We start from the raw sequence: 25,638 nt of genomic DNA, 5'->3' as shown, positions 1-25,638 counted from the left end.
CTCCAATTATTGAGAAATAACTAAATATTTATTAATTCTGATGAGAATGAAGATTTTTCTAACCCTGCACTAAATAATTCAAAGAAAACTGGTGATTGAGTCGAGCCTGAAAGTCTCTTTTGACCTTTTGACTGGAGGGAGAAAGCTCAAACGGAAAATGCAGGCGATCTATCTATTTCTATAGCTGATTCTATTTCTGGATGATCCAGCCGGGGTTCAGGGGGCGGAGCCCCCTGACTAGGCGGATAAATTATATTTTATATATTAGATATTATATATTTTATATATTATATTTTAGATAATTATATACGGGTCAATTATATTTATTGACTTGTATTGGTGAAAGAAAGTAAATTCCAGGTTTAAAAAAATAGTACCTTTAATTATTTTATTCCTCACCTGCATATTAGAACAGAGAAAGTGGAAAGAGATAGATATTTTTCGTTCTAATCTAATCATGCCACAGCTTGATCATAAGAATGCTCAATTTCATCATTGATTTGTGGTGTGGCAAAGAAACATTATCGATCTTTTTTTCAAACTGTGCTCAATGAAGCTGTTATAGTGAGGTCCACATTATAATGGCAGTGGAGAAAGATAGGAGAACAGCGTTGCCGATTCTCTGCGTTGCCAATGCCCTCTATAGAATATAACTGATACCGGTATATCTGATGTATGTAATATTGACTGTTTATTCTTGTTTAAAATAATGTTTCGTCAAAAAATATATTTTTCAATGATTAAATAATTAATGTTTATAGTTGAGATTTAAAAACCTATCTGGCAACGTTGCAGAGCTAGAAAAGCATAGCACTATCTGTTTTGTCGAATGATAGACAAGGATAGCAACACCAATGTTGATTAAATACTGCCATTATAACCTGGACCTCACTATAATGTTGATTTGATTGATAGTCCATAGGCCAACAGATAGTCAATATGATTATACAGACGCGATCTCACGAGTTGATCCTTGGACCGATTTAGCCCTTCCACATCACTATGACGCTACCATGCATAGCAATAACATTAGTCAACCACCTGAGTTATTTCCAGCATTTTCTCTATAAACTCGACTAAGGGCTATATAATATATAGCCTATGTTAAACTCTAAGCCATGATTACTTGTTGATTTACTTGTTTATTCTAATGCGTTTCATTCCGGGTTTAAACGATCAGCTGATTTTCATCCGGCTTGCAAAAAAACTAATAAGGATATTCAATCCGCACTCGGCGATCATGTTTTTGCGTTTATAACCAGACAACAATTGACGATCTGATCGCGCTGATCACAAAGCTGATGGAGGGGGGCTCACTGTTCAGAGCTGTAAACATCGCCCCCCTATCACTTTTCTTATGTTAGCAATATGTGATCAGAGGTTGAAAAAAATGCCCATCTTATATTTCAATAATGTTTCTCTTACCATTGTACAGCTACACTTTACAAAGCAATATTCAATTCACGATTATAACATTTGTGAGTGACATTCATTACTTCAAAAACTTACCTCAAGCTCATCTGAAGACGTACTCTTGAGAGCGGGATAATCAATTGATACTAGATGACCAATCAGCCCTCTCAATGCTGCAGTAATGGCTTCAACCAACTCTTCCGTGCCAGACAACCCTGAATTTCCAGCTGGCAACATTGAACGTGAATATAATATACATAACACTTTTAGTAGAACATAAATTTAATACTCAAAATCACTATAATTCGAAACAACTCATTTTCGTTATCAACTACTAGCAGGTAGCCCGTGTTCCGCAAGGGTCGATTTTAAAACTTGACAAATTGAAAACTTGGCCGAGTGGAATCTTGAACAGTTTGAAATAGGCCTAGAACCTTCCTCGGTTAGTTAAGAATCTATATACAAAATTTCAAGTTAATCAGTCCAGTAGTTCAGATGCGTCAAACATAATTGACCTGTCCCGTACGTGTATGAGCCAGTTCTTTCCTTTATTATAGTATATATTATTTAGTCTGTAATGTAAATAGTAGACCTATTGCATACTGTACATTGTGGAACATTTTTTCTACAAATTTAAATGCTCAACATCTTTTCCAATCAGGTGATTTAGCTTACATTCATACACACTCTACTGAGGGTCGTATTCAGAGACAATTTTGAATCGGCTTGAGTAAGCAAGCTTCAGTAAGCCAATTTGCAGCTCATTGATGAAATCGAATTGTGAAAGAATTCTATATTAAAAAAGATATTTAACTATTTTTGATAAATATTACTGGAATACATCCAATTGATAGGCTACTTTACCATATACGATACTGAAAATTACAATTATCATGGGCAGCAGACAATGGTAACACGTGGAATATCGCACAGTAGATTCACTGAGTTCAAAACAGTAAGGTGCTTGCTGTAAATACATGTAATTGATGTTTTCGCCACACTTGGATGTAATGAGCTGGTTTACGTGCGTCATATGGAGGCCGAAAGTGATTGTTTCCGACCAGGCCGGTAAAACTTTACGGCCCTAGGGCTGTAAAATGACCTTGAATAACAGCTGATCGTGTCGATCTCACAAAAATCATAGAGAGATAATCTCATAATGACTGTAATAATCTATATAATTATGTATCGTGAATCGCGGTATTATGTCTATAATAATATATTTTATAAATTACTGTTCATAATTTAATATTTATTATTGTGTTTTTGATATCAAACAATAGAATACGATGATATATCTCCATAGCCTCAACAATATAATGTTGGCTACATTGTCCATTGTCAGAAAGGTACGTATCGCAAGTATTTAAAAGTGAAGAATCGAATTTGAATTCAAGTACAATAATTGTATCAATATTTAAAAGTGAGGTAGAGTAATAATTGTTTCTTTTTATTATCGAATTCCACTTCTTAATGCAATACAATCAACAATAATAATAAGCAAATACAGCACAGATCTGAAGTTAAGGTAAGCCTACTGGTGAAACTCAGCCTTGACTGAAAAATACCTAGTAATTTTTCCGTAATTCATTATTAAAACTTTTAGATAATTTTTCTTCAATATTAAACCATATAGAGAAAACATTAGGCCCACTCAAGATTGAATCTTCGAATGTTTTCTCTATAATTTAACTATTTTCAGAGCAATATTTTGTTGTGAAAATGCCAGCAAACCGGCTTCAAATTTGCGCTATACTCTATTATTATAGTAGCCTACATAGCCTACGTTATCTGACTTGATTCAGAGTGAAAATTTTATTGTGAGACAGATAATAATATTAATTTTAATAATATAAGTCATGAGCCAAAGTCTGTTGTACGGTACGCTTTTTAGGAGTGAAGTAAACTTTTTTAGAAGTCTAGTATTACAGTATTACGTGTATGCTAAGGGTTATCAGTCAGGCCCCAACGTTCAACAGTACGGAATGGCCGAGAGCGTAAAGGCGTATACATCCGTCAGAACTCAATGCTCAGTGAACAAACATGATCTAGGTTCGAATCTCGGTCAATGACTTTTTTTTTGTCGATGAATTTCGACTTTTATTACCTATTTTTTATATTAGTTACCGTAATTTAAATTTCAATCAATTTTTTAGTTATATTTTGCCACAAAATTCATGTCGTTTCATGATGATTTTTTGTTATAATAGGTCTCATCATATTTTTTATTTCAACAAGAATTTCTCCTTGTAGTTCCCAATCCTCTACTCTTTCTCTTCCATTTTTTATAAATGTTGTAAAAAGATTAAAATGAGAGCTCTAAAGATTTAATAACTGCAGCGATATTTTCATTAGAGATTTGAAGGGTACTTAAGTAATTTTACTTGAATAAGCACAGTTTCAATTGTCTTTGAATGCCGATTACTGTTTAAGCTTTTTTATGGAATTTACGACTATAAACGTTACAAAAATTGTATCTGAATAGAGCCTTGAGTTTATGGGAATCTACTGCTTCCAAAAATCTTGGATGATTTATGCGTTAGGAATAATGAATAGATAGCATATCATAGCATAGCAAACCTAATCTAACAAGAGAAGTAGCAGTTTCGGTCCAGAATGCATACAGCTTATCTCCGCCTCCAATTGCTGATTCGTCTAGTATCAAGAACAAATTGTTGAGGAAATGAAATGAACGACTCCTCATTAGTTGATATCTGAAATGAATTGAGATCTACTCATAATACATTAATAGGTACTTATCAAATAGCATTTTAATTAACTAAATTATTTCGATTTTCCTTATATAGGAAAAATATAGCTGATACCGGTATATCTGATGTAATAGTAACTGTTCATTTTTGTTACAATTGATCAATAATTATCCTATACTATTAAACGAGCAATTTCTGTTTAGATGTTTATATGTTTGTATGTCAACGGATCTTGTAAACGGCTCTAACGATTCTCACGAAATTCAAAACATAGTAGGTTTATAATATAAAAATTCGATTGCACTAAGTCTCATCCCTGGGAAAACTCGCTGAAGGACATTAAAAGGATAATTATTATTCATCCTTGGAAAAACAGCTGATAATTTCGTCGTCTGTTGATGATGTAAGTCAGCGAGTGCATGACTGTGTTTGGGACTGAGAAAAAATTATGACTCAGCTGTTGAACTTTTGATCATTCAATCAGGTACTTAGTGCCGGTTAAATTTTAATCCTGATTAATTCCAGTAGAACCAATCAGAGAAGCCATCTTCTTGAAATGGTCTTCTCTGATTTAGTTCACGAGAAATTAATCAGGATTAAATTTAACCGGCTTTTGTGCAACCGTGCCTTTGTGAGAGAAATTTTTGCATTCCTCTAGGAATAAATCTCAATCCACTGTGATTAGATAGAACCTTTCTGTATGAACTATAAATATATTATAATTTTCTTCTTTCGTAATACATTTTTTATGCTTTTGTACTCCAGAGCGAAGCTCGGTCCCCCGATATTATTTCATTAGTCAAGAATATATGTTTTTAATGATTCAAAAATGAATTTGCATAAATGGTATTGAATATATTGTTGATAATATTTCTACATTTTTGAAAAATATCTGGCAAAGTTGGAGAGGCAGAATAGGATGGCGATTTACTTTTGGGTGAGGACTAAAAATATGTTATGTCGTGAGTAATAAAATAAAGTTTTAAAAAGGGATACTTCGATTTTTAAATTTCCAGATAAGGATAGTATTATCTCCTTAGTCGAATGATAGCAACACCAATGTTAATAAAATACAGCCATTATAACGTGGACCTCACTATACTGTAAAAGCATGCGAGTGGAAGAGTTTTCCACTAATTTAGAATTTGTTTCCTACTCTTGGTTTATTTCAAAATGTTCTATTAATGGGGGAATATTGCTGCGTAGTGGAGTAGAATGTTGTGATGAAATGGAATGTTTTCAATGATACTTGAAAAAACAATGAAACCATTCAAAGTCAGAAGTGCTTTAAATCTGCCCACCACTAGTGATACTCGTAAATACTAGAACCTTGAAAATTACAAGCATTGAATAACGAGATTTGCTATAGCCTTTTAGAAAATATAGAGACATAACTAAGAATCAAATTTATTTGCTCAATTGATAATAATAAAATCAAAGATGTAAATGAATGATATGTTAGAATATTTTGAATTGCAAAATACTTACTTCCTAACTAGTACTTCAGTATCCAAGTGATTCCTTAGAATTTCCGCCACATTATCCGGTAGATCAACGGTTTTGTTACAGGAATGTTGAAAAAGATTTAACTTCACTAAAGCTTCATAAATCTGAAAATGAGAATAAATTGAATTAAGTGACCAAGATAGAGTGAGTACTACACTGAATTAAATGCTATGAAAGATAGCGAGAAAATAAATTTTAATAAATTGAATTTGAATTTTCATTGGAAAAAGTCTATATTTGGGTAGGATAATTAATCTTTACTTTTAGTATTTCAAGTACTAATGTCATACTTTTATAAAGTAGGGATATTTTAATCTTATCAAATTTGATTTTCTAACTCACACTAGAGTTTATTAGAGCTTCTGGTTCATTGAAATTAGGACCTTCCGATGCACATGTCATGTCATCGGAGTCATCATCACACTCAACCTCCATAGATTCCTCTTCATCTTCTGAAAACGAAAATTACAAAAATGTAAGCCTATTAGATAAAATAATTAGAGAACACAATTTTTTATGAGATACAATCATCATTGGAATTTAGAATTTATCAATAAGTACAATTTAACTTTTATTTAGACGGCATCATCCAGTTCCATTCTATAGTTTATAGAAGAATACATTCAATACTAAAACAAATATCCAATTGCTAATAAACTATTTTAGAATGTCAAAAAAATGTGTAGAGGGAAAGAGGTCGAAGTATTGAATACAGCTAATACCTTTTATTGAATTTTCGTTCTGAAAATGAAATAATACAGTAGGTTTGAAAGAGCAAGCGCTTTCGAGACAATTTCAAGCACACAATCCAAAAATTAAATTATGAAAATTTGATATTTGCTATGCTAGATTATGGTAAAAGTTATAGGAGGTCTAATAATATATTAATATTTCTGTATTTAAAGTATAAATAACGCTCTTGTTCACTCCGACTCACCTTCACTAGAACAGATATTAGTCAAAATCTCAAAAGCAGTTGTCAACACGTTAACTGTATCTACAAGTCTATCCAGTAGGAGTACATTATCCGAAGATAAAACGCTTTCTTTGTCAAGAGGAATTTGACTTGACAGTTTACAAAAATCTGGTCTGGGATCAAGTTTTAAAACTTTCTCGATCAGCTCAAAAGTTTTTTGGAGGTATTTAATTGGGAGTTCTTGATGTAAGTTCATCAGCAACCCTGAAAATGAGAAGTTTTTGATGTTGAAGTTTGATGAAGTTTCATTAGTTCATCTAATGAGAAGATTTAAATCGCGTTTATCAGAAAAAACTATTTTAACAACCATCAAATAAAGTGTATGTAAGCTACTGTGTAGCCATGTAGATTAGCTTCCATTCAATTTATAACTCTCAAGTAGCTAATCTACATGGCTGCACAGTAGCTTACATACACTTTATTTGATGGTTGTTAAAATAGTTTTTTCTGATGAACGAGATTTAAATCTTTTACTAATTAATTTAAACCTAGATTTTCATAATATACTTGTCATGTTCATAAAATAAGACCATGGATAAGCTATGATTAAGGAATCATATTCTGTACCTTGATTGAGTAAGTAAATTAAGTAGATTTTTTCAGAGGACACATACTGGTTTTGGTGTCCATACCACCACCAGGCAGTGATGCTGAAGCTCATAACTGTCTGTTAGCGGAGTTGGCCTCCAGCAGCCTCAACACAATAACTTATCTAATCAGTACGATTATACGGTTCGGACTGCTGGAACAATCGACATTCCGACTGAATTCCGAATCACCAGCAGATCTTTAACATCCAAGTGTTACTCATCACAAACTGAGGTTTCACAGTAATCAGTTAAATATCATATTTTTGATAAAGAAAACAAATAATCATCAACGTTATGTTTTGTAGAATTACAGATCCATGTTTCACAGGTAAACCGAACCTGGATCTGTAATTGTACAATAGTTTATACGAGGGCTATTTTTTTTCAACTTCCGATGTGGTATAAAAAGAAACTAGTGAGAGTAATTGAATGAATTTATTATCAAAAGTTATTTACATTATTAGTTACTTCTCAACATAGTCACCATTCAGATTGAGGCATTTTTCATACCTGGGTACAAGCTTCTTAATACCTTGTTCATAGAAGTTAGCCGCCAGTGATTTGAGATGGTTTTTCACAGCATCGGAAGCTCTGCCCTCCTAGCATTTTCTTCAGTTGCGGGAAAAGGTGATAGTCGCTTGGTGCTAAGTCTGGGCTATACGCCGGATGGTCAAAAACGTCCCATTTAAACCCGTCAAGAAGATGCTTCGTCACAGCAGCACTGTGAGGACGGGCGTTGTCACCCTTGGCCCCCTTCATCATGAATGTCAACTCGTCCATCTTTAAATTCCCTACACCAATCACGCACTGCACTGTCACTCATAAAGCTTTCATCATATACTCGTTTCATTCTACGGTGAATTTCTGCTGCGGATAACCCTTCAGCTTGCAAAAAACGAATTACACTTCGCAACTCACACTTGGCGGGAGATTCTATCATATTAGCCATGTTTATGTGTTGCTAGATCAACTGGTAATGACGACAGATGGCCGGAAACGAGTGAGGTTATAGTGTGAGATGTGCATAGTCAGCTGCCGCGCATTGTTGGCCAATGCCGCTCACATTGCCATCTAGCGGCAGGATCGGAAGTTGAAAAAAAATAGCCCTCGTAATACATAGTATTTACAATTTCTTTTTGTTCAATTTATAATTGAGAAATCCTTCAACATTAATCAAGCAACAATCATGATCATAATATCATAAATATTCATAAATGAATTCATCATCATAATAAAACTGTACACTGAAAAGTGGGGGAATATTACCTGTTGAGAGTAAGTTCAGGTGGAGAAATTTTATCTCATGATTTGCATTTTCAATACTTAATAATTTTGCAATTTCATCCTCGGAGCGCTGTAGATTTTTTAAAATATCATCGTTATCTTCTGATATTGTGAGGAAACACTGAGCTGTGGAATAAAACAGGGCGAATCAAATAGATGATAGCTCTTAACTACTTGAAATAGAAAGTAGACAATATTATTAAGATGCAAATAAAAAAATGCTTGGTTATGAAAAAATACAAAACCGGTCGTGATCCGACACAATGAGAAATTGCGGTTCGAAAACTCACAATGAAACATATGTTAATTTGGCTGGAAAACGTATACGAAATAATTAAGAAATATAAATGCGTTCTATCTGTAGGTTTAAAAGAAGGTTTCATAGAAATTGTCTCCGTGTTTCAATATTCAGGAGCTTTACTTACCAATACTTATCGCCAAATCGATACCAGCAACCGAAGGGTTGATAAATTTCCACAATATTTGTATTACATTGCTTGAGTTGAGAATATCCAGAGCCTTTTCATTCACTTCACTGCAAAAAGAGGGAAAAATGAATGAATATTTAACACATATCCAATTCATATTTATTTAGATACGATGTTTCTGATGTTGATTGGAAAGTCATGTTTGAACTTTCAACTAATCAATGGATGAGGATCTAAAATATCATTAAAAACTTATTTCTAAACATGCTAGACAATTGAATTATCGCATTTGGAAGGTGTACAATTTCTACACCCATATTGCCCAACAGTCAGAACAAAAACCCTTGCATTCAGAAATAAAAATGATCTTAAATCAATTTATTGATACTCAGCTAATACTAGTAAATGTTTCCTAATGGAATAGTGGGTATGAAATTCAACGAATAATAATTGTATATTCATTAGGTAGACCACATTAAACATAGCCCAAGAAAGGGGCCAATGATGTACAGCAGATATAATAGCAACACAGGGGTCAAGAGTGCGTAGGATCATTAATGTTCAACTATACTGAAGATTAAATTTGCATTTTAAATAAGAACAATTAGATAATATATTCCTCTCTCATCTGTTGTTGACAATTTCGGTCTTTGTGAGCCGATAAAGTTGAAGGGAATAATTATGAAGATGAAGCATCATCACCCATTCATGATTTTGATAGCAGAAAATGGTTGTTGGATCTACATAAATAGTCCAGTCACTATATACATTGGTGCATGCAATTTATATTGTAGTTCTGATTTTCTGATATATTATTTTGGTACATAAGAGAAGTCCAGAAACAATTTCTTCATGCAAAATTTCCTTGTGCTAGATACAGGATGGCCCAAAAACCTCGTATTTTCGGCTCATTCTCCATTTTTCAGCTATTTCTGCCAAATCTCGTAATCGGACAGAACAATTTGCTCTGGCCTTTTTTTTAGATTAAACAATTCTGAATAAAATGAGATCATTCGGAACTCTCTATCTCCAATGAGTACTGAGTTATGATTTTTCAAACATGAGAAAAATTTGAAGGAAAAATCAATTTTGATGAATTTCAGTTTTTGATCAACAATATCTTCCGATTGTTAACATTTAGATGTATAATTCAAAATCCCTCTGGGCGTATTTTTGTGCTCTACAATCTGAGATCAGGTAGAGCGCTCTATCTCATATATTTCCAGGTACACCTGAAAACAATGCTCCTTGTATTCTGAAAAACACCCAATTTTGAGCTTCAACCATCATCACCAGCTACATTGTCCTCAGATTGATATTTCGCACAATGACATAAGTTCATGTTCGATGAGAATCACCCGTTAGATGCACTTCATTTCAGTATCTCCTAGTGGAGAGGCGCGCTTAAGGACACCTCAAGGATCAACATTTAAAACACTTATAACTTTTAACGCAATGCTCAGATTTCATTGTACTACACTTCATTCTTCTCGGCTCGTCAAGGCAGTCCAGAATCACGCATCATAAGTCAAATTTCGTCGGAAATTGAAGAATTTATTGTTATTATTATTATTAGCGTATGGCTTTTAATGGTGGGGAGACCCCAAGGGTAGTTCCACCTCGCCGTATATAGTCCAACGTTCCCTAATGGAAAACCGGACACTAAGGTTATAGTGAGCACAATACTTTAAATTTACACTTTTCACTTCGGAATTGAGTTCATTTTGATGTTAAAAAGTCCAAACATATACAAAACCAAAACAAAACACAAAAACACTAAGCCATATTTAGACTATAAATTTAGAGCCGAAAATTTTATTGTTGAGTGTACTTAAGCCCATATTCCAATACACAAAAAATGGCCAATTTCTATATTCAAAGCTGCATGTCTTGTGAAATACTTCTGATAAAATTTCCAAATCTAGTGAGGATGTGAAAATTGTCCCCCTCTACCCACTCCAATAAATAATACATTTGATTCAAATACAATTCGAAAGTTACAGAAGATTTTTAAAATGGCGATTACAGTTTTTACATTTTTTTCGTGATTTTACTGTTGATCAAGAGTTTTTTAAAACGAGTCTGATAGATCATAGAAACTCACGATTGATTCCAAATTGTAGATAAATTCATCCTCCACGAGCTCAGTTGCCTAAAATCCAACTTGGATCACTCTGGAATATCATAGAACTGCCAAAACCGTTAATATGAGAAAAATATCTACAATATCCGGATTTTTTTCAACAATCAAATCTCACTTTACGAACATATTTTTTCATGAATCGTTTACAGCAGATGAAAGAGAAAATGCTATTGCACATTTCTGGATCAATTAATGATTTTTATAATAAGGGGTTACAGAGATACATAGCTTTGAATATAGAAATTGGCTATTTTGTGTGTTTTGGAATATGGGCTCAAGTACACTCAACAATAAATTTTTCATTCTACGACCAAATTTGACTTATGATGCATGATTCTGGACGTATTTTGAATTTTGAATTATACGTCTAAATGTTAACAATCGGAAGATATTGTTGATCAAAAACTGAAATTCATCAAAATTGATCACCTTCTCGTCTACATTAACAATATTTCGAGACTTGCCCTGAATGGAAAGATTTTGCTATTTGCCGACGATACCCTGATTTTTCTGAGAGGTGATTCTTGGGAGGAAGTAAAAGATAAAGCAACACATGATCTTGCACAGGTGAAAAAGTGGCTTGACCAGAACACCCTTTCTCTAAATGTAACAAAAACAAAGTTTATGCCAATATCTCTGCGCCCCATTACTGACTACAACCTTGAAGACATCAAAATACATAACTGTGATGATCCGCAAAGCAATGTATGTAACTGTGAGCGTATAGAAAGAGTACACTCATACAAATATCTAGGTATTGTTTTCGACAGTCGTATGAGATGGTCAGAACACATCACCTACTTAAAATGCAGAATTCGTCGGCTAATTTATGCTTTTCGGATGTTGAGTGACATTCTCAATCCAAATGAGATTAAGATGGCCTATTATGCTTATATACAATCAATACTGGCTTTTGGCATCATTGCTTGGGGGGGAGCTTATAAAACGGTTCTCGAACCCGTTGCTGTGGTACAGAGAGAAGTCATAAAGGTGGCCTTCAAGAAATCAAGATTTCATCCGTCAGATTTATTATTTAATGAAACATCTATTCTTACAGTAAGACAAATTTTTATAAAAGTTCTTCTTATTCACATGTACAAACATCAAAACTCAATCTTTTCAGTAGTCTCACACTCTTATAACACCCACCCGTTACTCACAGAATGCAACTGTCTCATCCACTTATTTGCACAGAACTTACTCAACTACCAACCCTTCATATATTTCACAAATTCTTTATAGGAACATTTCCAGTAGATTTGCCAACTTGAACTTATTTGAATCTTTGTCTATTGACACATTCAAAAAGAACACACACTGGTTATTATCAGTCCTCGGTCTGGATGAATCAGAGGAACTTATAAACTCATCCTACAGATAGTTTTTTTTTCATAATCTTTTTATGAGTTTAGTGTCTTGCATCAAACTTAAGGTAAATTTTGCTCCTCATTCAATTCATAATTATTTATTAGAATTTCAATTAAGGTATCACTCCTATAATAGCTCTACAGTTTTTTTTTCTAATTGAAATCCAACATCGTCGGGGTTTGTGCTTTGTTTCTCATTTCGAGTTTTCCCTGTCCTCCTCTCAATATCTTAGAATACGTCAACATCCTTTTCCAATATAAATTAATGAATTTATATGTAATTTAATAATAAAATTTCATTCTCGTCAGGCTGACTGATGGGGGCTCATCCTTGCTCACAGACCTTAGGTCCATGCAGGGATAAATTCCTTTAAGTACGGCCTGTCAGCTTGCAGTATTAGAAGAATGATAAACATTAATGGTAGAATAGAAAGTCTTTATGTTATTATGCTTTATTATTATGATTATGCTTTGTAAGTAACATTATTGTATTGTAAACATTTTTCTGATAGTGTGGGTGACAGAATTTATTTATATTTGTTGTATTGTTTTTTGGATGAGGAATAAAAGAATTTGATTTGATTTATTTATTTGATTTGATGTTTTCTTCAAATTTCACTCATTTTTGAAAAATCATAACTCAGTACTCATTGGAGATAGAGAGTTCCGAATGATCTCATTTTATTCAGAATTGTTCAATCTAAAAAAAAGGCCAGAGCAAATTTTTCTGTTCGATTACGAGATTTGGCAGAAATAGCTGAAAAATGGAGAATGAGCCGAAAATACGAGGTTTTTGGGCCAACCTGTATCTAGCACAAGGAAATTTTGCATGAAGAAATTGGTTCTGGACTTCTCTTATGTACCCACATAATATATTAAAAAATCAGAACTACAATATAAATTGCAAGCACACCCCCTTTTTTATGTCTATATTGACTGGACTAAAAGTGTTTATGTAGACGAAACATACTCACCACAAATTTGATATGAGATGAACAGCCTGGATGAGAGTTTCAAGTTTCTCTCTTTCTTTCAAAGAGCATTGTTGTTCTTCACTATCCATTTTTTGAGCACTGTTACTGTCGTACTGTAGAATGAAAAGTTATATTAGAAATAATCAGTCATTATGATTCCCTTACATTTCCTCATAACTTGTTCAGGTTTTCTCAATGTTGTTTGAAAAACAATTTTTTTGGTTGAATTTTGTCCACAACCTTGTGAGCACCTGTCAAGCGTATAAACTTGTTTAATAATAGAGGTGCGATCACCAATGTTCTCTTTTGATTTCCTTTAAATATGCTTCAAACATACAGAACTCATTCTACGGTATGAGTAGAATGGTATGGTATGGACTATGTTATGTTATTATATTATGTTATGGTATTAACTAGAAGTGGATGTCAAGTGGATAATGATCAGGTATAAAATGAATTTTTAAACATTCAATCGTAAAATATAGAAAATACTGCATTTAGATGTTTGAATTCATTTGGACTATGGTAATATATTTTATGAAGTGCAGAATGCGTGATATCAACTAGAACTGCATTATAAGGTATCATTAATGGATGATAATTTATTACTGTAAGTATATATGCTATTGGATCAATGATAGATTATAATTTATAAACATTAATTGAGTCAAAAGTAGTTAAAGTTTGTGAAGAAATATTGATCAAGGATAATCTTTTCAAATAAGTAATAGAATTTAGCAATTAATCAATAGTTAGTTAATATACAGACTATAATAACTATTATTAATAGGTATTAATATACCTATAATTATATACTTATACCGATAATTATTAATATTGGTTATAATAAACAAAATGTAAACGTAGAGTAGATAACACTAGAAAGGATTTTAGTAATTATTAAATTTTAATAGAAATATTTTGATCATGCTTCGACAAAAAGTTAAAACTTGAGTACCTCTTGTATAAGAGTAATGAGGTTGGAAATCACATCACCTTCGACTAGACTATCACTAAGGGATAGATCTGTTACGGCGCTTAGACATCTGGAAAAAAATACAAAATTATAATAAATAAAACTAATCTAGTACAGTTTATTGGTGCTTCAATTTAAAACACAACTCTTTTGATATGAATTTTAGCAGACTGTATATTGTAACGGTTAACTTACGATCTTAAACATTCAAAAGATTTACTTCTTTTTCAAGTTATGAACCATTAGCAAAATTTCAACTTGCTTAGAATAAAAAACAACTCACCATGTAATCAACTTCTCTCGACCATACCTGAGAGAGGTAGGTTATTGAGGTGTTAGATTATGAATTTACAGGGGATTCTAGGAACAGAATCGATAGATAAATATTTTTGAATCAGATTCAAGTAGTAGGTTTTCGATGAATATGTCTTCAATTTTGCTATGGATTTGACCGGTAGGCTAAACTTGCAATATTATAATCTCTTTTCTATATTTTATGTTATACTGTAGAACTATTGTATTTACTATTATGCTGTTCAATATGCATCAATTTTGAAAAGTGTTGAAGAGAAAAAATTTGATTTGATTTACAAGAAATAAATTTCAACTTTTCACACATTATTGTGAGTTTTGTATACAATAGAATAATAATCAATTGAATACCGACGAAATTTCAATTGATTGTATAACAAGAGAATGATATGATAGAAGTTGAACATGAACTGCAATGCAATGAACATGCAAAACTTTAACATCCAACGAGCAACTTGCAACAACAAATATTATTTGATTAGACATGAACTATACATATATTTATGTAATGGTAATGAACTCCAATTTGCAACTAACTATCTACCCACGTAATGTTGACAAAACAATATTATCTAAATATATTTCTATTATTGATTTGATTATTGTTATTGCCTTAAATTGTTGAATTTGAGCTGCTAGCTTGTATTGTTTGTTTATTACTTGATATTTATTTTATTTTTATTATCGATTTTGATTACTGTTGTTTTGCTTTATTGAATTCGTGATTTGTTAGATTATTTTGCATGTATATTAATTGTCTTTTTATTTTGTATTCTCTCATATTATTGTACTTGAGTTGAAAAATTGGTGTAACTGTTGGAAATCAAAAAAAAAAAATAAATAAAAATAGAAATAAAAAGTTTTGCTTCATCACGTAATCGATCATTAATAATTAATCCTGAATAACAATATTATAATATATGATCAACCCATATTTCACCTCGATACTGAGCATCTTTGAAAGGCGTTACAAAATGTTATTTCATACCGCTCGAGTAAAACGGTGTTATAGGACAGTAACAAAATAAAAACAGATCGAGTTTGATGATTTGTTGTGTTTGATTATTTTTAATATTCGAATAAACTATCCAGAGTGTTAATCATCACCATTACCTGAGAGCATTGATAGCGGCTTGTTTGATGTCAGTCCTTTGGTTGGTTAGAAATGTGCTGGCACTTTTAATACATTTTCTATTCAAATCATTGCTGCTATCCCCAAACGGAATCGGTGAGCCATCACTATTTGAATATAAAGTGGACAATTTCTTGAGGCCAAGAAGATTCTCTTCAGCATTCAAAGTAGCCAACTAGAATCATAATAAAATTAAGATTGACATTATTCTCTATCCATTTGTAAAATTAATAACTTGGTAAACTGATAGGATTTATTAGTGTTATTGATGGAGACAAATACTTACTTACTTGTTACTTGTCTCGTCTTCTCGTCTTCTTAAGGTCTCTCGATCAGATACCGCTTGAGAGCTTTAGCGAACAGAGTTTCATCCTCAATAGTCTTTAGTGTATCCAGCCGTTTGTTGTAGAAGATGGCTCCAGCATAAGCTGGAGAGTCCTTAAATTTAGTGAGACGGTGCATTGGGAGGTCTATGTCCTTGATATTTCTAGTATTGTGGCCATGTCTTGTCACCTCTTAGTGTAGATTTTGTCTTCCTTGCTAAGATTGTTGACTCCAGGATAAATATATGGAAATTACTGTGAGTAGTTTGTGTTCCTTGAACAGTGGCTTGCAGTGTTCCATTGTGCTCACTCCTAGTATTGTTCTCAGCGCTCTTTTTTGAATGACGAGGACTTTTGCAAGATGTACTTGTGGTGCTGAACCCCATGCTATAATGCCGTATTTCAAGTGAGAGACAAATAAGGCATGGTATGCCATGAATGCTATTTTTCCCCCAGTATGTTTCGCAGTCTTCGAATTACATATACCGCAGATGACAGTTGTTTACAGAGTTTTTCAATATGAGGTTGCCAGGATAGTTTGCTGTCAAAAATTATGCCCAGAAATTGTGTATGGGTGGCTGTGGTGATTTGATTATTTGTAAGATGAGGTCTAAATTTTTAAATTTAAAATGTAGTCTTTTGTTTCCTTTTTCAATTTTCCTACAACACTCTTAATATAAATTCAACTTACGCACAGGTAATATGTTGCCTATGAAAGCTTTTTCCTTCATCATTTATTATTACAGTAATTTATTAATTCATGAACCTAGCATTGTTTCATGTTCTATATTATTAAGTCAAATTAATTTCAGGGTTTGTTTTATTTTCATATAATTAAGTGAAATTAAGTTTAAAATTAATAATGTATCGTTTTTAAATGCTGATATTTTTGTTGTATTTTTTGAGGAAATAAATTTGATTTGATTTGTTCGTTTATTGTTAGGTCTAGTTTATTGCAGGTATAAATTGCTTCTTCCAGAATTGCATCTATTATACTGTGATTTGGATCGTGTTCTCATCCGCGTTCTATTTGAACATAATGCTTCCAATCAGACAAATAGTTCTGCAGCCACCACTGTAGCCGCGCCTTTCCCTCTATTTTGAGCTTTTTCAGTTTATGTTTTAGGGTCCCCCAGCTCAGTGTGTCAATAGGCCACGCCCTCTTCTAAAGCCTTGCTGGTGTACCGATATCGATTTGTTAGTTTCCAGGTATTCAATTAATTGATTATAGACTGCCCGTTCTATAATTGTTGATGTAGTTGGAAGGTTGGCAATAGGTCTTTTATTTTCAGGGTCAGTCTTGTCACCTTTTTAAAAATTTAGGAAAGATTTTAGATATATTAAGGCTTTTTGGAAATACTGCCTGTTCGAAGGATGTATTGATTATGTCGATGAGTGGTAGTTTTTGTTGTTCTTCACAATATTTTATAATGTTTCCAGTAATTTCTTCGTTTCCTGAAGAGTTATTGGTCCTTAGCTTCTTAATTATTCTGCTCAGATCAGCGCTTATGATGGCTCGAAATTCACTGAGTGTTTGCTTCCTCCAAACCGCCATTAGTTGTGTCCCCCACTGGCTTTATCGATGGCTCAATAGATGCACAATTCAGGATGTTACAAACATGGTGAGGGTCTATGATAGTGCGACCATTGTGGTTGAGATGCACATTGTCCTTAGTAGTTCAGTATTTTTTACATCTTTCTTCATCTAAGATTTTCCATAGTTCTTCCCTTTTTTCGTCAGTGTTAAATTATTGATCCCCTCTTCATGTTATTAAACTCAGCTTCAAATCTTTTCTTTGTTGTCTCATAGGTGAGTTTGTCAGTTTGTGAGCGTGTCAGCAGTAGTCTTTCATAGGCCTGGTTCAATCTGTTTTTAAGGTCTAAAGTTTCTTCATCCCAAAGTACATAATTTTTGGTTGATATCATTTTCTTTGGTTCTCTTGGCATGACATCATCCATGTTCTGACGCAGTATTCTAACAAAGCTTTCGTACTTAGCTTCAAAAGACAATGGGTAGTTCCTATAAAAAGTACAACGTTTCAAATTGATTATGAATTATTCTGCTTAAATGTTATTTTTTATTGAAATTTGAGTTCCAGATATTTCAAACACTGGTGAACTTCCGCACCTGATGACAGCATGGATATATTGTCCGCAACCAGGAAAGTAGAGACGTTGAGCCCAAATCATTGATAATGTTTATTGGTTTATTATACATGTCATGGATAGTGACGAGCACCATATCGATAATAGTCATAAAATAAGAGAAAAACAAGATACACAAAACACAATAATTGTACATAATAGAACAACTCTCATCATAACACAAATAACTTATATTTAAGACCTAGACAACATTTATAACTATCAAACACATTGATACACAAAACACAATAATTGTACATAATAGAACAACTCTCATCATAACACAAATAACTTATATCTAAGACCTAGACAACATTTATAACTAATGCAACATATTCAATGGTCGAAGATACTTCGCCACTCATAAAAACATTTCTCTAATAGCCAACATTTTAGATTAGTCTTGAAAGAGTTTAGGGTTTGAGCAGCTTTTATATTCTGGGGTTAAACAGTTTTTTTTTTTTTTTAATTTTAAACACTTTTTTGCCTATGTAATTTGGGATGTGCTCATAAAACCCTGTCCTGTGATATTCAACTCTGACTAAGCCCCTGTATCTCTTATTGTGTTGATGAACATCCACACCTGTCATCCAATCATCTTTCATTTTATAAGCAAAGATTGCCAGATGATACAAATAGAGACTAGGAACCGTGAAAATTCTATTATCTCTGAATAGCGATCTACACGAGAAACTGGGTGGCTTTCTAAATATGATTCTTAGGACTCTCTTTTGGGCACGGAAGATAGAGGTAGAGAATCTTGATCCTCCCCACAGCAATATCCCATAAGACAGTAATGACTCATAATATCCATAGTAAGCAGAGATCACTGCCACATGAACTAATACCCTACTGAGCCTGGACATTGCATACGTAGCTGAGTTTAATCTCCTAGAAAGAGATTGAACATGGGAGGACCATGTTAATCCCTGATCCACAGAAACTCCCAAGAAATCAGTCGCATTAGAGGGTAGTAACCCTTTTGCCTCAACCTCAAACTCCAACTGACTTGGAGGAAGTCTGTGGATTGAGAATTCAATGAAGGTTGTCTTGCCTATATTGACTTCAAGCTTATTTGCAGAGCACCACCTTGTAATTTCAGCAAGAACAGCATCACCAATAGCTTGCAATTCAACGGCATTATTTTCCAAAACTAAGAAATTTGCATCATCAGCAAATAAGACAGATCTTGCTGACGGCACATTACAAGGGAAATCGTTCATGAAAACAAGGAACAACAATGGGCCCAAGATCAATCCCTGTGGTGCTCCCTTAGAGAGGGAACGTAGATGTGATTTAGAAATCTGATCAATCAGCTGCCCCTGAGTAGCCCTCACCTCAACCACCTGACTTCTTCCCCTCAAGTGAGATTCTACAAGACTCAGTAGATTGCCTGGGATACCATAACGCTGGTCACACACTGGGCGGTTTCTGCCGCGGCGGCGAAACTGCCGTTGCCACCTCGAAAAAAAAGTCGAGCTTACACATTCAGCGGAAAAAATACCGCCAAACATCGAGCTGCAAAATTAACGCCTCATATGATCAGTAGCCAAAATAATTCTTGTAGTTCTTCATCGCAAATGTGCTGTGACTTCTCTGTTTCATGAGTGTTCAGTTATTTGTAATTTGCACATTTTGTCCCACAAAACTGGCCTCTATTCTACAAATTATACAACTCATTGTTTATTAACTCACTCATTTTCTCACATTCGTCAACCACAAACACTTGAAACAATAAATAATGTTATAAACAACTCACAAACTTTACAACAAGACACAAATCAAAAGGCTGATTTTCAAAGACCTCTGACTTGGAGTAACTGGGAAAGACGACTGATCATCGGCGACGGAAGACAACCGCCAAATGTGTATCCGGCGTAATAGTACAGCTTCTCAATCAAAATTTTATGGTGAAGCATATCAAACGCCTTTTTGAGGTCCACAAAGAAGCCCAACACCTTTCGACCCTGATCCAGAGAGGAATAAACTTCACTCACAAACGATTCCAATGCCTCCACTGTTGATTTATTCTGCTGGAAACCAAACTGGCTGCTCGAAAACAAATTGTTGCTCTCAAAATGGTCATGGATTGCATCATAAATTGCTCGCTCCCAGGGCTTGGAGACCGATGACAAATTGGCTATCGGCCTATAATTACCAACCTGGCTTTTGAATCCTTTCTTGAATATCGGCTTGACCCTAGCTACCTTGAAACAGGATGAAAAAAACAGAGAGATTGAACAAATGAGTCAAAGGTTCACTCACCTCATTGAAAAACTCCTTGAAAATTTTACATGGTATCTCATCAGGCTACTTGACATGTTATTATTCAGATTATTGTAACCGGTGGAGGTATTTTCAACCCTACACCACACCTGACATCATTTCTGTAACCGGAGATATCTTTGTCTCTATTTGATTAATCTTCCAAAAGATAAAATATATAAAAATACATGTGGTTTGATAGACATTCTTGCAGTCTATACCACCGCTGCGCACCAATGTGAACGGAGTGGGGTTGTTTCTTCTCTTCTATAATATTTGCTAAAGTTTACTGCAATCAAATCATCTACCGGTAATAGAATCCTCGATTGGTTGGGAGCTTTTAGTGGATTCGTTCATTCAAATGCACAGATTATCATCATTGTCACCTATTCTAGCAACTATAGTAACTACGAGCCAGGAACTTCAATGTAAAATACTAATAAAATTCAACTTCAGGTTTATTGAATTCTAAATAGGTAGAATGAATTAATAAAAGTCAGGTAACATGTCAAATTTTCAAACAGAACAAAGTTATTCAGCAATCGATTCAGGTCAAGAAGACATACTCAATTTTTAATCTATACACTTTGGGAACCTGCTAACTTGCTGCATTTAAATTTGGGCCTCGATCATTCTATGAAACTAAATTTTAAGCTAAATAAGAAAAACAACAAAAGTTCGGCACTGGCCATTTTAACAATATTCAAACTTGGACACTTCAGAAACACTTACATACGCTTTGATAAAACTCACTATACTTGAACTCACACGCACGAAAAATTTCCTGATTATACTCCTACTAACTCTATAAAATTGGTTTCCTATTCAACTAGATAAAAATTACTGATAACTGAAAACTTAACAATTTGTCCCTCTGAATGGGAAATGGGCCCGCACACCGTTACATGATGTTTTTCCGATTACGTCTCAATTCGAACTGTGGTCTTTTCACTGAAAATATTCCCCCTCCACGAGCGTTGAGCATAACTTCCAGTGGAAAAGCCAAAGCTGCAAAAAGGTCAATGCTCGTACAGTTTTCAAATATAGTGGCTTTTTCGACATGAAATTGAAACTGTATTTGAAAAATGCACGAAAATTGCTTTAATTTCGTCAACTAAGCAACAAGTTAGCAAATTTAATAAACATGGTCAAATATTCTCATACTAAAATAATATCAAAGTTCATTCCAGTTCAAAAACCTGAAAAATAAGACACAAAAAAAACAACTACAATATACCCACTCAATTTCACACTATTACATAATAAACAATGGCTATCAAATCCTCCTCCAAAGATCTAGGGATCCCAGAGACAATGTCATTTCCCGAATTGGCATTCACCAACAATTCATAAAAATTCACTGCATCAGTACTAGCAACATCACTCATACCACCCGCAAAATAGTCATTGAATGCATTTGCAATAACAGTGGGTGAATTCAGAGGGAGCCCATCTACAACAATATGGGAGATGAGAAGTTGTAGCCCTGCGAGCTGTCTCTTTTTTTATCAAGTCCCAAATTACTTTTGACTAGTTATTTGCGTCACAAATGAGTCGCTTTGAGAAGTCAGCCTTGAGGGAATTGATGAGGGCTCTAATCTTCCATGAGACAAGTTTAAACAAAATTTCAAGAGACTCGCTCCGAGGATAGATCCTGATGAATAACTCCAAATCCCTCTTCATATCACAGAGACTGTTTAATTCAGGATTCGACCAAGATAGCTTCCTTGTATGATTTTTTTTGCTCTCATCCTCACCAATGGAAAAGCACAGAATATGAAGGCATCATTATACTTACTCATGAAGTAGTCCATCCTTTCATCAAAGGAGCCATGATCAGTATAAAGAGGGCCCCAGTCACATTCAAGGAGGAAGTTAGAGAACCTGCACTTATTTCTTGAAGAAAAGGATCTCCTCAAAACAAAATCACTATGCTGCATAGATCCCTCCCCCAAAGAGATCACAAATTCCTGATCCGACAAGGAGAGACCAATAACCTTTGCAGAGACTGAGTCAACACATTCCGCAGTTATAAAACCATTATCCAATAGCGATGATGAATTAGACGCTAAACGAGTTGGCTCAGTAATGAGACCCCGCAAGCCATGAGAGTTGAAGACAGACAATACCTCCTGCCCCGGAATAGTCACCAAAAAATCCACATTAAAATCGCCAACAACAAGTATTCTCTCAAATCTTCCAAAAGTCGAGGTTAAGAGATGATCAAGATTGGTCACAAAAGCTGCTATATCACTCCTATGTGGCCTGTAAACACACACAACCAAGAAACACTCATTGAAAATTAATGCCGAAGCCTCAAAGTCAGTCTCACACACCCCCGGCAGAGAGTACTCTGATACCAGGATTCCTTCTCTGGCATAGATAGCAACGCCTCCACCCCTTGTCGTCCTATTGAAACAGCAGACGAGAATAAAATTCTCAATACCCACTGTCTCATTCCCATTCAACCAAGTCTCACTTAAACACAACAAATCTACTCTTTTGAGGTCTACTCGTCTTGAAGTTTTTCGATATGAATGGCCAGTTCGTCATTCTTGTTCCTAATGCTACGAAATCAAACTCTCTTTGTCTCAACAAAGACAAAACACAGTTGTTAGAATTTGATTTAAGTGGCCGATGTAATATTAATCATGTGAAGTTTCTGGGCATCACTACAAAATAATTTAAAGTGGGAAAAACATGTCAGCTTACTATGTAGTAAGGTATCTAGAGGTATTTGTATGCTTAGCAGATTAAGGCATTGTAAGTCTTGATGTGTTGATTGCTGTTTATTATGCATATATTCAGTCTCATTTGGCATATGGCATTGTTGCATGGGGAAGAGATTCAAATGTGAAGAAGCTTTTTATATTACAAAAGAGAGCTATTAGAGTAATTTGTAATAAGAATAATAGAACCCATTGTAGACCGTTGTTTAAGAACCTCAGAATTATGACAATTACGGCACTGTATGCTTATGAATGCCTGATGTACACAAAGAAAAATGTAAACAGTTTTCCAATTAATAGTAATGTTTATAGCCATTTCACTAGACAGGCTACAGCACTCAGATTGACTCAGTGTAACTAACACATAATGTTGAATAGTTTTGTTGAGTTTGGAAAAAGAATGTACAATAAATTACCAGTTGAAATAAAGGAGCTTGAGATTAAACAGTTCAAAATTTGTGTGAAAAATATTTTAATTGACTGCTGTCCTTACAGTATAAATGACATGATGTAATGTATTAGTATTTTTTTTTTTTGACCTGTGATATATTGATGTTAATTTTGTTTTGTGAAGAATATTTTAATTGACTTACAGTATAAATGACTTCATGTAATGTATTAATAATGTGATGTATTTTGTAATTTTTATGACCTGTGATATATTGATGTTAAATTTGTTTTAATTGACTGCTATCCTTACATTTTGAAATGTTTAATAATGTGATGTAATTTTATGACCTGTGATATATTGTTAAATTTGTGATTGCTTGTATGTTTTCTGACAATGTCTTGCATTATTGTTTTTAATGTTCTGACAATAAAGGAATCTTGAATCTTGAATCAATATTATAGTGCAGTATGCTCAAAGTTTTCTTATACCGGGGAGGTGCTTGATTAAGAGCTCTTAATGTTTATAGCCTCTCTGATTAAGATGAAGTCCATCCTGAGCAAGACTGCGACCCCTTAGCCAACAATTTGGATCCACAAACATACAATTCTTTTGGCCACAATGCCATTCAATCATCCCATTCATTGCATCGATGTACCTATAATCAGTATCCCTTCTATGAAGCAGACCACTGACTACTAAGCTGCCCAATTGGAACTTCGATTTAGCCACACTGATAAGATGCTTCATTTTGTCTCCCAATTCATCAGGTGTATTAGATCTCCATACATCATTTATACCTACATGAAACAACACAACATCGTATACACCTTCAAAATCTGAGAGCTTTTTTGTCATTGAATCTATATTGATTCCAGAGTATGATCAGAAAAAAGACCCTTTCATTAATTTTTCCCATTTGAAGTGCATGATAACTGAATTATCTAACACAAGTAGTGCTCGCAGGCCTGGCTGACATTTCTTATTTAATTTGGGATCAATCATCTGAGAATCCTGAAGAACGACCCCAAGACTACTCAAAGCCTTATCACTTTTGTATTCCCGAAGATCATTGTTTAGGGTCTCAATTTTGTTTTGCAAGCATAGGTTAACATGCTGATGAAGAGGATCGGCCCCAGTACCAGTAAAAAGCCTTGCGGTATTTCCAAATTCACAGGGCATGGACAGGAATCCCGCCCAAAGACTCTACCTACAATATCCCAGTCAGGTAAAGATAAAGCAGAGTTAAGAAAAGTTCAAGATAGAGCAGAGTCCACAATCCAAAAGTAATAGAGATTATTGTTTAATGGAATAGGCTACAAGGCTCCAATTTAATTGAATAAACTTTTGTTTATAGACTACGTTTCAACACAATATGAATCCTAAAATATTAATAACCAAAAATAATCTATAATTTTCTCCATTATAATCTATAATCATAACCTATATTATTCTCTTGGTGTACACTAATTATGAGTAACTAAGTTAAACACTACTAAATTTCTTTACATACAGAATCATTCTTGTACAATATTTTACAAATTAAGTTATATAAATATGTTTAGTACGTTATACCTGTTCAAGAGCGGTATTAACATTCTTCTGATGAGTTTCATCCATACTTTGCAAGGCCTCTTTACTTCTGGATCCAATAGGATCTGTACGTTTGTTTTTCCTTTTGATTTTTATTTTTCCCATTATTTAAAGATTGAATTTTACAACTTAAACTTCTAAATAGACTTGAGTTAATTTATAAAATTTGCAAACACGTGGATAGAAATGAAATACAATATTTGAAAAGCATAACCTCAAAGCTCAAACACTAACACTTGTCAGCACAAACCACTCTCGTTCTGTCAGCACCGTATCGCGCTTGCGTTAGTAACGGTTTTTTCCCGTTCCACTCAGTCAGTTATTTGAATGTAACGTTCTTTGTGATGATAGCTACCAAGCACTATAACTGGAGCCAATCGTCA

At 33.9% G+C, this 25,638-nt stretch overlaps 1 protein-coding gene across 1 annotated transcript; it reads right to left on the bottom strand.

Annotated features, from left to right (window-relative positions):
- Nucleotides 1-1,418: 1,418 nt before the first annotated feature.
- LOC111050611 (HEAT repeat-containing protein 3) lies at nt 1,419-25,512 on the bottom strand. The gene is made up of 11 exons (XM_022336958.2): nt 25,238-25,512; nt 15,794-15,987; nt 14,351-14,438; nt 13,393-13,505; nt 8,906-9,015; nt 8,463-8,606; nt 6,568-6,810; nt 5,973-6,082; nt 5,613-5,734; nt 3,994-4,127; nt 1,419-1,640 (listed from the first exon to the last, which is right to left on the bottom strand). Exons 1-11 carry the CDS (start codon nt 25,358-25,360, stop codon nt 1,498-1,500), a joined length of 1,524 nt encoding a protein of 507 aa, XP_022192650.2. The 5' UTR covers nt 25,361-25,512; the 3' UTR covers nt 1,419-1,497.
- Between the last annotated feature and the right edge of the window lie 126 nt (nt 25,513-25,638).

The sequence above is a fragment of the Nilaparvata lugens genome, chromosome 2 (genome assembly GCF_014356525.2).
Source record: "Nilaparvata lugens isolate BPH chromosome 2, ASM1435652v1, whole genome shotgun sequence".
Lineage (NCBI taxonomy): Eukaryota > Metazoa > Arthropoda > Insecta > Hemiptera > Delphacidae > Nilaparvata > Nilaparvata lugens.
The sequence above is the reverse complement of the archived record's forward strand: the minus strand, read 5'-3'. Positions and strand labels throughout refer to the sequence as shown.

Coding starts and splice junctions, on each gene's coding strand:
- LOC111050611 (XM_022336958.2), bottom strand. CDS start 25,360: ATGGGAAAAATAAAAATCAAAAGGAAAAACAAACGTACAGATCCTATT. Junction 6,811..8,462: donor CCTGAACTTACTCTCAACAG/GTAATATTCCCC, acceptor TCTCATTTTCAG/GGTTGCTGATGAACTTACAT. Junction 6,083..6,567: donor TAATATCTGTTCTAGTGAAG/GTGAGTCGGAGT, acceptor TTTCGTTTTCAG/AAGATGAAGAGGAATCTATG.